General features: G+C 57.3%; 3 protein-coding genes across 3 annotated transcripts; all 3 read right to left on the reverse strand.

The window, feature by feature from the left end:
• Positions 1 to 5,085: 5,085 nt before the first annotated feature.
• On the reverse strand, positions 5,086 to 7,453 carry COL26b_001000 (uncharacterized protein; the record flags this gene model as incomplete). The annotated part of the gene is made up of 5 exons (XM_053173962.1): positions 5,086 to 5,150; positions 5,235 to 5,394; positions 5,509 to 6,564; positions 6,616 to 6,847; positions 6,969 to 7,453. 5 exons carry the CDS (start codon positions 7,451 to 7,453, stop codon positions 5,086 to 5,088), a joined length of 1,998 nt encoding a protein of 665 aa, XP_053042079.1.
• Positions 7,454 to 7,939: 486 nt separating this feature from the next.
• On the reverse strand, positions 7,940 to 8,730 carry COL26b_001001 (uncharacterized protein; the record flags this gene model as incomplete). Its single annotated transcript, XM_053173963.1, has 2 exons — positions 7,940 to 8,283; positions 8,343 to 8,730. The coding sequence occupies 2 exons, from the start codon at positions 8,728 to 8,730 to the stop codon at positions 7,940 to 7,942; spliced, it is 732 nt and encodes a 243-aa protein (XP_053042080.1).
• A 2,563-nt stretch (positions 8,731 to 11,293) lies between these two features.
• Positions 11,294 to 13,798, reverse strand: COL26b_001002 (uncharacterized protein; the record flags this gene model as incomplete). Its single annotated transcript, XM_053173964.1, has 1 exon — positions 11,294 to 13,798. The coding sequence occupies one exon, from the start codon at positions 13,796 to 13,798 to the stop codon at positions 11,294 to 11,296; it is 2,505 nt and encodes an 834-aa protein (XP_053042081.1).
• Positions 13,799 to 14,080: the final 282 nt, after the last annotated feature.

Here is a 14,080-nt window from a genome sequence, read left to right on the forward strand (position 1 = left end):
GAGCCTGGAGGAGAAGACGAAAGGACGGGACGAGACGAGACGAGACGAGAAGCCAGGGTGGACCATGTGTGGTCTTGCCATAAGTAGTAGAAGTACCTGCCTGCCTGCCTGCACTAGCAGGTCGGACGGAAAGTCAGTTGAGTCGAGTCGAGTCGTCTCGTCTCGTCAATGATGAATGACAATGGAAAGGACACAGGTCAGAACAAGACGGCAGCCAGACAAGAGTCAAATCTTGCTGTTCCATTCTCATTTTCCACTGGTGGGTGGTGACTGGCAAATGGCAAGTCCCCTGCTTGGCTCCTGCGTCGGGGATGGTCCTTGTTTGAGGTCAGTGCTTGGGGCGTGGAGCTGTCAGCCCCTGGTCAAAGAGGCGTTGGGGAAAGAGCCAGGGCAGGCGGGCAGGCGGGCAGGACAGGGCAGGCCACGACAGGACAGGCACACACCGCACTGTCGACACCACACCTCCACCGACCGAACTCGGTGTCTTTGCCCGTCCGAGGCAAGCCAGTTCTTGAACACCACCACCGGCACCCAGACCACGCAGGGGAAACGCGCAGCAAGGAAACACTGGACGGACGCAAGTGACGAAATCCAATGTCAAGAATGAATTGACATTAGCCGGAACGTGCGCGCATGCCCGTTATCCGATGATTGCGCACCTCAGTGTCTGAGTCTCACTCTCGGGCGCTCCCTCCTCGCCGTCGGAGGGGGGAAGACGTATGAGCGACGCGAGGGATGCCAGGAATGTGGGCGAGCAACACCCAGAAAACATGCACCCATATGAAGTTGATACCATCGTGTGCCTGAGCCCGTCCCTGCCCAGGCCAGGTGCGTCGATCAAGGGAACCAAAGGCGACATTCATCGACCTACTCTAAGGTACCTTTCAATAGGTAGCAAAGTGCGAGGATGGATGTCTCGAGTTGGGGGCCGATGCTGTTAGATCTTTGCCTTTGCAAAGTCAAAAAAGTATAATTGATATTCCACCGAAGAGGTAGTATTCGTACTAATACTGCGTAACTCTGTCCCAAACTCCTAAACCCCAAAACTCCAAATACTTCACACCTGTTCGTGTCAGAGCCTCAAGGCAAAACGTGCAAGCCCGCCTAAAATAAGTCAATGTGATCCACGGGCCTCGCCTTTCACCGGCTCAGCAAACTCCACCTGCTGTCCCGTCGCCAGTCCACTGCACGACTCACTCACCTTCACCTGCAGCCTGCAGTGACAGCTGTACGATGAGAAGGAGCTCGAGTGGGGTGACGCGACTGCCTCCTCCCCATTTGTGAAGCTTTCTCTGTCCTTTTTTCCCTCCTTCTGAGCTGTCCAGTCCAGTGACCGTTTCCAACTGCCCAGCTGGAATCCACCTGTGCTCCCCCGGTCCTCCCGGATCCAATCCAATCCGGTCTGCTGGTCCGATTTTTGAGCCATGCCGCTTTTGGGGCTGTGTTTCAGTCTTCTTTCCTTCCTTTTTCTTTCCTTTCCCATGGGGCCTGTCGAGGGAAGGTGCTCCCGCCTCTCGTCCCGCTAATGGTCCGTGTCGTTGTCGTCCAGTGTGTGTCCAGTGTTGACTTCACAATGTTCTGCATCACACCTCGACCCAACCTCACCTTGCCTAGTAGGAACAGACGCCTTTTGAGCGCGATTTTGCGGAGTGTGGGCTCTCGATGCTACCATCGCACTGTTATTACCACTCTGCGCGGATAGATTCGATTTCAACCACGCCCGCCAACCCAGCGCCTGGCGTCGTCGCTACCAAATCCCGGCTCTAACCCCGACTTGAATCGCCCAAAGTCAGCAACCACCACCAGTCAGCCTTCACCAGTCTCAGTATCAGGCTTTCCCCCCTAGTCGCTCATCATGTCAAGTCGGGGTCAAAGCCACCCTTCCCCGAGGGCTGATGGCGCCAACACCACCTTGACAATCATGTCCTACCTGCGACTGACCTCGTCGAAGAATGCACCAACGGTGCTGGAATCTTCATCCGACATGGCGTCCCATATGCCACCATCCAAGTTGCCCTCCGTCAACTAGTCACCCAATATCGTGACACGCCGCCCGGCGCCAGGGTCGACAAACGCCTTCCTCACCCCAATGGGAAGCTAGCGAGGAGTCCGGCAAACGGAGCGCTGGAATTCAAGGATTCTCTAGCCATCGGCACTAACCTCTCTGGTGTGTGTGGCCGTTGGCACTATCTCGTTTGTGGCCGACATTTGGCCTGCCACTCTGCTTCGCTGCCGCCGCTATCGAGACTGACACCGATGGCTTGATCTGACGGACGATTCTCCAACCACCCGTTGTCTTGATGATGGCGCTAGGACTAGCTCCTCGAGAGTAACGCAAGAGATGTGATCGCTCATGTCACCGTCGAATCGCATTGCAGCCTCCAGCCGCAGACTGCAACGGAGCCTTCCTCTCCTGGGATCGCTACAACCACATGCCACGTCCTCATGCACTTACCTGCCTGCGTTTATTCTTGGAACACAACAGCTGCCGTCCAGCCACTACTATAGCCTGCAAAGCAGACGTAGAGCAGACCCTTCACCAACCCGCCTCCCCGATAGGATACCGCCCATCACTTGTCATGTTTGGTTCTTGAGAACTACTGCATACGACGACCAGCCTCTACCACCGCACTCCATCCCTCCGACGTGCAGCTTCGCGAAGAAGGCGCCCACTAGCGCGCAGGTCGACCCCACATCGCAGACCCAAGAGGCTAAAACACCACATGGCCCAGAGGCCCACGTCCAACGAGCGCCGCCCCTATTGTCTGATGTTGTCTGCCTATTCAAATATCCCGGCTCCTTAGGCCAGATCTGGAGGCCATATGTCGACCGCTTCGCGACCCGGACAACCAAGACGCCAGATCCCCGTATCGACAACCATTCGCTCAATCAACCTGTCCCTCAATGACTCGCGAGTGACTTCCAGGCTCTGGCAGTGGTTGTTAGAATGCCACATGGCAGAGTTACTCCAATGAGCGGTTTTTTTGACTACGATGCCCTGCCACAGCTTTTTCTTGGAGACCAAATGCCTAAGAGGGGACGGTCTATCTATGGTTGACTACATTGGCATGCCAGCCAGCCAACCCCAGGCCTAGTATGCACGAATGGCACGACTTTACCGCTCAAAAGCCGCCGTGCCGTGCCATCGCGGACAACATGATGCGGTAATTGTGGCTGCAGGCGGAGAGTCACGCACACGCTCACACTTTGTCCCCGCGGCACCCAATACAACCCCGACCCAACACGAATTCTCGTCGCGCGTCCGGCCACAGTTTGATCGGCTCGCTGAGTGGGGTCCCCGGCGGAGCATCATATAGCGAGGCACCCGACTTATGATCTCCCATCACCTGAAGGCTCGGCGACGCCATATTGATCGAACATAAGATGCGGCGCCGCCGGCAACTTCGAGCAACACCTTGTCGTTCCCCGACTGCCACCGTAAGGTGTTTGTCAGTGCTCTTCAGGCTGCCGGGGCATATGTCTCATTGAGGGTTCAGGACCCCGGAAATGGAGTTGTCCCATAATGACGGGGACGAACCGTTCAGCCGGGTACTAGTGTAGAACGGAGGACGATATCATTGTGCTTCACACAAGTCGTCTCGGTCCGCCCGACTAGACACCACGTTTGTGGTAAGATTTGCGTCACAATAGCCTTCAATTTCGAAAGCCAGCTGGCGGACAAATAGTCCCGATATGCCACCAAGAGGGGCCACCTCCGGGTGCGGCACGCGCGATCATTCGGAAACCATAGATCCGGGAGACATCTTCTAGCCTCAACCACGTTGTAGTGCATGATGGAGCGACTGTTGGGTCTTCTGCGATGCATGCTGTCACTAACAAACTGCCAGTAACAAACACGAAAGACGCACGAACTTGGTGCACAACATCAACAAACAAAAGGTACGTGGAGAGGGGATGATTGTCCACTGTTTCGCTTCTGCAGCGGATCCTGCATCATATCCAAGACGTCGACAGGAGCCCAACAAGAGGCAAAAGATGGCATCTCACGCCTTGGCGTGAGAAAGATTGGCTCCTTGCTGAAAACTCAATGGCTGCGGCTGACACTAAGTCCGCCGCATACTCGAGAGTTTTGGGAAATGTACCTTCCACAGCCCCAACAACACCGCAAAATCCTACGCACAAACTGGACGGAGAGCGGCCAAAAAAACGCGTTCAAGTCGAGCAACACCGCAGGCCCCTGTCCTCGGTAGGAGAATTTGGCGGGTCTGGCCACGCAGGACAAGGATTGCACAGACGACAAAGGTAACCTGAAACATAGAGACAAGGGTTGCTTCTTCGTCTGATCAGTGACGGCTGACATCTGCGGTCCGTCCACACTTCCCTCTGGTCTTTTTTTCCAATCGGTCGACCCAAGAAACCTGGGCCCTGGCGCCTATCAACTTGCGTCAACGGACACTCCCTACCCCGTAATCCCCAGTTGGTCATGGAAGAGCATTGGTTGGCCGCGGGTGTGCTGTAAATTCTACGATACGCCACGCCAAATGCACACACAATGCCGCCTGTTCCCTTTTGGGAAGCCGTTGGAGACGGGGTTCCAGGGCGTCGCCGCGCATAAGAAGCCATCCCAGCTCGTTCACGGCCCTTCCAGACGGTCCACGATACCGAGGAAGCCGGTTCGTCAGTATTCTAGATCGTCTGGTCTCTTGCCGCGAATGATATTCTTTCGTCGCATAAAGGTTGACATTGAAGGCGGCCTGCATAGAGGTGGGCCATGCGTTCTCACCAGCCACCACCATCATTAACCCGCGGCCTCCCACCATCCCAAATATGGCATCTCAAGACCCCTGGAGGGTTGACAAGTCGGGATAACGCAGATCTGCATTCTCTTCGAGGAAATCCATCCATCTCTTGAGGAATGCGCTACCTCTGTTTGTATTGATGCAGCGGGTTAGCAAAAGAAAAGAAGAAACAGGCCCGAGATTTCGGGCGTTTGGTGCGGCTCAGCAGTGTCTCAGGATAACATCTGTGCAGCAGCGGTTCGCCCGCAGCCCGACACGCCAACACCCAGAAATCCTCCGACCGAGAGACAAATGGAAAAGAAAGGAGAACAAGTCTCAAACGCACTCACCTCTTGACTGTCTCCGAATCACCGATCACCGTCAGCGAGCGTTTGGGTCGCGTCATCGCCACTAAACCGCATTAACAATCATGCGCCCTTAATAGCCCAGCTGGGATGTTCCCAGACGGCGAGCTTGGTGACCTCCTGAGCTTACCGTTCAGTCGGCGCTTCTCGCCCAGGAACCCTACTTCTCCCTCGGAGTTGCTCCGTACAAGGCTGACAATGACGGCCTCCTTTTCGCGGCCCTGAAAGCCATCTACACTGCCCAGCTCGATGCCCGGGAACTGCTCCTTCAGGGGCGCGAGAATGGCGAGCTGTTCGGTTCATCCGATGTCAGCTTCATGCTGCGGCTGCGTCCCATGCTTTCACCCCCTTGCAGCTCGTGTCCACGACTTCGAACGACCCAGGGAATCCAGTCCAGAACTTACCTGAGCGTTATACGGGGTCACGACAGCAATGTCCTCGGGCTTCACGCCAGCATCAACCAAGCTTTGGGCGTGCTGCCGCACCAAAGCCGCTTCCATTTCGTTGCTCTTGCTTTCACCGTGGAGGCTGAATTTGGCCTTCTTGACGGCATCCTTGTCGTCGTCCTCGCTCTTTTCCGGGTAGTCGCCTCCCTGTGTGTCGATGAAGATGAGTGGCTCGTTGATGTCTTCGGTATCCTGGACTTCGTAAGGCAAGTCTTTCAGGAGACGCTCTTTGACTGCTTCTGCAGCGATCAATCTTCCATCGTATAGCTCGTCTGATGGAAACCTCATAATCTTCTCATGCATGCGGTATTGTGTGGTGAGCATCCGCTTGATGGATGACCCATGCAGGGCGAGCAACCTGTCAAACAGAGTCGTTTCCAACGTCATTCCCTTGATTTGCTTCTCTCCTGCTCCCTCGACCAGAACCTTCTTCACTTTGGAGTTGAGCGACTTGATCGTCGGCGGGAGCTGCAAGTGATCGCCCGCGCAGACCGCCTTCTTCGCGGACAGCAGTGGCACCCAGCACTGCGCTTCGAGCGCCTGGCTGGCCTCGTCGATGATGACAACGTCGAACTGCTGGTCGCGGAGCTGGTGGCCGCCCGCTCCGTGCAGTGTCGCAAGGACGACCTTGCTCTCGCGCACGAGGTTGCTCACGCAGCGGCGCTCGCGCTCGCGGAACTCCTTCCGAAGCTCCTTGAGGTCGCCGTAGATTTGGCGTCGCTCGCGGCCGTTGCGCGTCTTCTTGATGGAGGCCTGCTTGGCGTCCATCTCGGCGCGGACGTCCTTAACGATGGCACCGGCTTCGGAGGTCTGGGTGAGCACGTCGAGGGAGTGGGCGACGACGCTGGGGAGGAGACGGGCCGGGTGACCGAGGCGGAGGATGGGGATCTTGTGAGGTGACAGGCGCTCGACGATATTGTCGACGGAGATGTTTGAGGGACCACACACGAGGATGCGGAGGTCGAGCTTGAGCATCTGGAGGATGAGCTCGATCAGTGTGTGGGTTTTTCCAGTCTGTCCAGTGTCAGTTTGTGCCTTCAGGTGAGGGGGGCGGAGGAGACTCACTCCTGGAGGTCCGTGAATGAGTGCGACTTCTCTTGACGCGAGCGCGAAGCGGATTGCGTCCTTTTGCGAGTCGTTGAGCGAGGGATCGATCCATTGGATCTTGGAAAGCTCCGAATCGGACGCGAGATCTGAAGGCACAGGGCTTGGGCTCGAGAGGCCGAAGAGCACGCGCATGAATGAGCTGTACTCGGCCTCTGTCATCTTCTCGAGCTTCTCCATGGTAAGGTTCATTCTGTGTCTCGTCAGCCTGATGCTCTCACTCCCCGACTGGGACGGCCCCTTCCCCGTGCAGAGTGACATCTCATGTGAATGCCGCTCCCCCCCTGGTGGTGTGTCGGGAATGCCAGGCTCACCTCCGATACGTGACATCGTCGGCGACCTTGACGACCCAGACGCGCCCGTTAAACTCCCTCTCCTCGCCCTTCCCCTCGTCCACCGCGATGCCGACGCTTTCATGCCTCACTCTCGTGACGACGCCCCTTGCGCCCTTGCTCTCAAGCTCCTTCACCTCCCTCTTCTTGGCGTTGCCGGCGGGCTGTTCGGACAGCAGCACGATGTCGCCCGGGCGGAGGCCGTGTTCGGGCAGCTTGCCCTCCGCGGAGGAGGACACGGCCGGGTCCGGGTTGAGCTCGAGCACGGTGCGGCCGCCGAGGCCGGTCCGGCGCGCGCCGACGACGAGGTTGGAGAGGGCGAGGCCGGCGCGCTGGAGGGCCGTGGGCGAGTGCAGGGAGACGAGGGCGGAGGACTCTGCGATCTCGGCGGCGAGCTCCGCGGAGAGGAGGGAGAGCTGGGTTGCTGCGAAGGATTGCACCGAGAGGGGTTCTGCTTTCGGCGCCATGGCTGCGTGCTTGCGTGGTTTTGTCTGCCTCTGACTGTAAATTTGCCTGTGAGGGTTACAGAAGTGGGGGAAGCACGCAAAACGTATTTGAGGCTAAAGCAAGCGTGTGTGTGTGTGTGTGTGTGTGTGTGTGTGTGTGTGTAAGTGAGGTGGGATGTAGTTGAAAGGTTGTGAGCTGTAGGCCCACATGTGAGGTCCAGGTCCGTTTTGACGTCATCTGATAGGCTGCAGTGGGAAAGTGGTTCAAGTTGGAGAAAGTGACAGCTGCTCTTGGTATATGCTCTCTATGCTTTTTTTGCGTTTATGCACAGATTTGGTGTTCATTAGAAGCTCGTTCCTACGTATATGGTACAGATAATGATGATAGATGCAAGTCCAAACGCCTGATACCAAATCCCGGTACAATGCAAGCCAGCCCCCCTCCCGATGAAGTATGTGCATGCAAACATGATATCGAAATAGCACCAACTGAAGGTTCGTCGATATCTACTTTTCGTTGCCGGTGGGGCCGACTACTATGACAACCACCAAGCTCACCGCCATGAGGGCGAATGCCACCATGGACACGATGATGATGGTGCCTCGGCTCGCGGGGAACTTGCCCTTCATGACCCATTGCTGGGCGCGAAAGTAGCGCTGGTATCCGAGGAAGAGGATCAGAATGCTGATGCCGAGGAAGGTCGCGCCTAGCGGCTTGCCGAGCTGGCGCAAAGTGTGGCTGCTGGAGTCAGGGTTGGAAATGGATGAGTTGAGGCGGAAGAGTTGCGTGACAGCAATGCCGATGGAGGCGAACGCGAGGGAGGTACGGAGCCAGGCGAGAAAGGTTCGCTCTGCAGGACTCTGGTAAGCTATCGTCTTTGCTGCAAGCTTGGAAAGAAGAAGCACGTACCTAACGCCAAATGGTCTCGGGCCACGCTTCCCTTGTTTTCAAGCTCAATGCTCTGGAAGCTGGACAGGAAGATGGTGTACCACGGCTCCTTCACCTGCGCCGCCCTCGCCCGTTCCTCTCGCGCGACCACAGCATCGTAGTCCTCCTCGTCCTCTTCCGTCTGCGAGGGTAGGTGGTTGTGTGTGGTGCGAATGGACTTGCGGGGCCGCAGCTCGGGCGCCGTAGCTGTGGCTGTTGGCGCCGGGGGCGCGGCATTCATGCTCTGGTAGTTGCGGTCCGGGCCGCGGGAGATGATGCCGACGGTCTCATCGTGGGTGCCGTCATCCCGGGAGTAATGGCGCGGAGGGCTGGCGGGGGCGGACCTGGAGGCGGAGAGTGCGCCGCCCATTGCTTCTGCGCGGCCTCTTGCGTTCTGTTCGGCGCCGGGGTGGGCGCGTTGTCAGCAAGGGCACACACGGATGGGGTGACGGGGGCGGGAGCGGGAGTGGGAGTGGGAAGCTGGAGAAGAACCGGGCGGGAACGGGAAAGAAACTGGGGACAGGATTGAAGGGTCCGGGAGGGTTCTGTATGAAAACGGGGACTTCAAAGAATTGAGCGGCTGGAATGGTCGGTGCCAAGCAGCGGCAGGGTGGTGGACGAGAGGTCCCACAGTTGAAGGTTTTCGGCCGAGATGGCTAGATGCAGAGGCGAAGCGAGAGGAGACATACCTCTAGTATTTCGTTGATGCGCTCGTTGGTGCTTTGCCTCCGGGAGAGGGAGCGCGGCGACGTTGGCGAGCGCTCATCGTAGGACACGCGCCTACTTAAGCCTCGCGGTGGCGGCGGTGTAGTGGATGACGGGGATTGCACCTGCACCTGGTCTTGCTGGGGATCAGATGAAAGAGGAGGAGGTGGTGGTGGGAGAGGAGGCGCGGCGGCCGAAGGTTGTGGTGCATCATCGCCGGCGGGCGCCATCACGACCGAGACAAGGGCGACTTCTGCATGTCCCAGACCCAGATCGAAGATGGTCTGGACGATGGTGCCTCACGCGAGAACAGGGGTCGTGTGACGTGATCAGAGGCCAAAGGGAAAAAGTCGCCTATATATAAAAAATAAAAACAAAAGAGAAGCTAAGGTTTCTTGGAAATTTTTGGGGGTCTCGAGGTGGGATCTCTGCAATCGGCAACGGGCAGTAGGTCGCGGCTGCTGGAGGTGCGTTAGGGCGGTTTTCCTGATGCACTATGCTGGAGTCCAAGTTCCATTGCGGCACGGGAGTCGGGCGGCTGCGTCTTGAAGCCGGCAGCCGGGAGGAAACGTGGGGGAACTGGACCTACCTTGAGGATTTTACCGGCGTCTTTGGCGGCAAGAACGGGCAATCTTAGCAGAGAGGAAAGTTTGGGGAAACTGGCAAGAGCTGTTCTCTCTCAGGTTGGTGGTCTCACAATGGGACGGGCTTTCCATTCACGTGGGCTTTTTAAGAAGGGGGGACCCCATGACATAGCGTCCGACCCTCCCACCATCTTCTGGCTGGATTGTCACTGTAACGGGCCTGGCGCTCCTGGTTGGTCGCCGACCATCTCAACCTTGGAACAGTGAGATCTGGGGGCGGGCTCCGTGATCTACCCCGCCACACACCACGGGGACCAATGCCATCACCAATCGGAATCATCAAACCCGCACCACGACTGAATCATCTCCAACAACACTATCAAGGGTCCTAAGAATAATAGTGCCTCTTCTATGTGACTCTGTAATGCAAGCCCAGAGTCTGCAGCGAAATAACAGGGTAGTGTTCTAAGGAGCACCTTGGCAATTACTGTGAGAGTTGCAATATGGTAGTAGCATTTCTAACCAAGATTCAGTCTCTATGACGAACTAGCTTGTCTCTAAGTAGTAGTCCGCTCATGTTCATACTTGTCTTAACTCACTTCAATAGAGCGTTCTGGCGGTCTCAGCTGAAGCAGGAACATGCTCTACTTATGGCCTCAAGAGTAAAGATAGTTTCAGGATGCTTCATCTGGGGCCCCCAATGCCCACATAGGACACGCATATACACACACATTCAGCTAGTTGCTCTTACGATCATCCAAAAGCTGGATGAGAATAACCGCGAGCGTATTGATCCCGTATCTACGTTGGGGCTCTTCTTTTGCTGACTGGCAAGTCTCTACTCCCAGTTTGTGGGCGGTGTAAGTCCGTGGAAAGAGTGGACCGAGGAAAGGAACAATGAAGAGCAGACAGGCTTGGAGATGAGACGACGTAAGGCCTTGTTGTTACCTACGGAACAAATGCGTCTTGTTCCGTCGAAACTTTGAGGCCTTGGACTGCCTGCACGCAGCGTCTTGCAACTTGATTTTGGCCAATCTTCGAAGATGGGTAGGAGGCACTATTCTGGAGAAGGGCAAGTAAAGACTCGTCCAAGAATCGAGGGGCTTGGCAACGAAGCGTCTGGCTAAGTCGGTCTACATCTTTCGGGAAGTCCGCGTTCTCCGGTAAAGTCAAAGTCAACGACAGAACCTATGACAGCCGGAAGGCAATGTCATGAGCGAACGGCAGCTCGAGGGAAGATCTAAGCAGCGAATGCCAATTGTGGAACTTGCCCGCACGCTCCATGATTCATCGACGATGTATTGTCGTTGATAGTTGTTTGCCCCCGGCAGTTCATCTCCAACTGGGGGTCGTGAAGTATGTTCCAACAGGCAGTATCTACCGTGCAACACCTTGCCAGAAAGCCTCGAATAAGTAGTCATGCCATTGGCGGTAGTCATGGGTGGAGGAGCAAGTCAGCATGTAAAGGGACACAGTCACCGACTTCCGGAGCGGACGCTGCTTTGGCCGTGACATATGCCACCTACTCAAGCCGGTCAACCAGACTCATGGAGCTGAAGAGACTGACCTCATCCCCGATTGCCCCGAGATATTGGTCACTCACAGACACTAGTCCTTCATCATTCATTCTCATTGAGTGTGGGCTTACTTGAAAAGCCCAACAGCATTTACTTCATCTCCATCCCCACTCCGAATCGACCGCGCGAATACATACGCAGCCTCCATGCCCTTCGGCCCATAACCTGCGCGCATGAGAGGAAAGGCTGTCTTGCCCATGTTGATGTACATCAGATACATGTGGCCGGATCTCGAAGCAGATTCGTCGCTACCAATAGCCTCCAGATAAGCCCGCCTCATCCACTCATCCACATCTGCAGGATGCATCGGACTTTTCGTCCAGGAATCCTTGGTAGGAAGCCAGGAGATGGTGGTGTGAACGAGCGTTCCGGCGACTACCACATGACAGATACGGTGATAGAAAGGAACGCGCTGTGACGCCTTGACGTTAAAGGTCTGGTATTCCACCGACGAGGACGGGAGGCGTGAGAGGCCGAGATGCGCGTGCCACTCTACACCAGCCGCGCGAGGCAGCTCCTCGACTTCGACCGCGAAAAACGAGGGCACCGGCTTCGCTGCTTCGTCTTCATCGTCCGTCTCGTTCTTGACGACGGACCAGTCGGGAAGTTTCTGCTCTTTGGCAGGATCCTCGCCTCCAAGCGACATGTATTGGGGGTTGTACTTGCGGTCCCAAAGATCTGGGCCGCCCTCGTCATCCTCGTCCTCGTCGCCGCCAGGAGCGTGCGCTCCCGACCAAGCTGCGGCAGCCAGATGTGCCTGACGCCGCGCGTCTGCCTCTTTGGGGGTATTGGGGAAGTATGCTACAGCACTCGTCCACAGCTGCACCTTCATCTCAGTGGCTATGCGCCAGAGATGTTGCAGAGAAAGTACGATCTGCATCTCCAGGTTGCCTGTTGTCTCCGTGGGGAGAATCATGCTGGCTGGGACGAGCGGGATCTGGCCTGCGATAGTCACTTGCCTGACGCCGCTCGCCGCCGTCTCGACCTTGCTCAGGGGCACATCGATAGCCTGGCTGTAGGGGCCGATATTCGCGGGCGCCCAGTATGACCTGCCTTGAACGTGAAGGCCGTTCCGATCCCGCTGCTCCAAATCAGGCTTGACAGCGAAATGAATATTGATGGAATGGCCTTTGGGGAGGCTTCCACAAGAGATTGTGACGCGGGACGGGGGATTCGGGTGCTGGAACAGGCTGCCATAAATCTTGTTTATGGCAGGGAAATCCGACATCTGCCTTAGAACGATGACGGTATGAGTAATGGCGGTGGTGGGCAGCGGCGGAGTATGTCCATCTAGGAGGCCCCGAACCTGTCGAACAATATCCTCCGTTTCTTCCTCGACTGTGAATCTCGTGCCCCGGGGCTCCTGCGGTACGACAGTCCAGTGAATATCAGTCGTAGGTGCAATAGACGCTGAAAATTTGCCATTGCTGCCCTCGAATTCGCTCTCAGACGGCGGCACCACAGGTGGTGAATCTCGAGGTAGAGACTCCAGCAGAGCCTGAAACTTGGCGTCCAGAACATCAGGCACCCGGACCGGGGAGCAGCTTTCTCCCGTCATCTCAGGAGCAGCCTTCTCACGGACACTCGCCCCCGAGAAGCTCAACCAAGACGTTCCGCCACCCTCCTTGACGACCCTCCTGCCGGCCTCGGGCACCTCGATGGCCTTGCGGAACAAGCCCGGGGGCCCGTCGAGCACAATCGTTTCGAACTCGCCGCCCTCTCCCAGCACGGAGCCCTCGGCGGCGCCAAACTTGCGCAGCGCGCGCTTGATCCGCGCCGCGCCCGCGAGGGAACTCACCCTCTCCCAGAGGAACTCCTCATCAAGCCCCGCGCTCGCGACCTTGATGATTCTCGCGTCGAGGCCGGCGGCCGCCATGTCGTGCAGCAGCTGGGCGTCCTCGACGGTACCGGGCAGCGGAGACGGGAGGGTCGGATACTTCCAGAGATATGCCAGCGGCGTGAGGCCCAGACGCAGGGCGACGGACTCCACGCGAGTCCTCTGGTACGTCGATAGGATGGCGCCCGCGCAGAGGGCGTTGGCTTCCGGGTGAGCTGCCATGATCGTGCGGAGGAGGGGCACCATGCTCTCCGTCTCATCCGAGTCGACGGCCGTCACGGCATCGCCACCTGCGGCGTGGGATGAATCATAGTCTCTGCCCTCGTACTTGGCGCCGCCACGGATAGGCTGGCGGTAGAGTGGCAGTCCCGTGGCGTCGGCGTAAAGGGGTATGACCTGGTGTCCGACGGTCTGGTACATGAAACTGTTGAGGTCGGCGTCTTGGCCGGCAGCTCCTTCCCGAGCGTCCTCTTGCTGGTGCTCCTCCGGCTGGTGTTGCCCGGCGGCATCCTTTACGTGACCATCACCATCATCATCACCACGAGGCTTGAAGATGAGGGTATCACCCTGGGCCGAGCGCGCGGCGGCGTCGGAACCGGCGCTGACGGGGGCGGCGGGGAACAGGTTAGCAAGAGCCACGAGCCGATGGCCGTTCCTCTGGCAGTGCAGGGCAGAGAAGAAGCTGTCCTTGCCACCCGAGACCAGGGCGATGACATTCAGTTGTTCAGATGACATGGCGGCAGCCCGAGGTGGTCGGATAGTGCTCTCGGACTTTGACAAGTCTGACCGCGCACAAATGCTGACGCCTTGACGCTCGTACCTACAGCACTATGCAAAGCCTCTCCCTCCTCCTCGAGAGATTATGCGTGCCCTGGGTCCGTGAGACTTTGTGAAAGGCTACAACGGAACGGTCAGCATGGACTGCGGTTGCAATCTGATGGCGGGTCGCGACGGAAGAGCAGCAGGATGGGGAACAGACTGGTTCGTGGTCCAGGAGCTGCCGTCCAAGGGACCCTT

Source organism: Colletotrichum chrysophilum (assembly GCF_026319265.1).
Source record: "Colletotrichum chrysophilum strain AFK26 chromosome Unknown scaffold_4, whole genome shotgun sequence".
Lineage (NCBI taxonomy): Eukaryota > Fungi > Ascomycota > Sordariomycetes > Glomerellales > Glomerellaceae > Colletotrichum > Colletotrichum chrysophilum.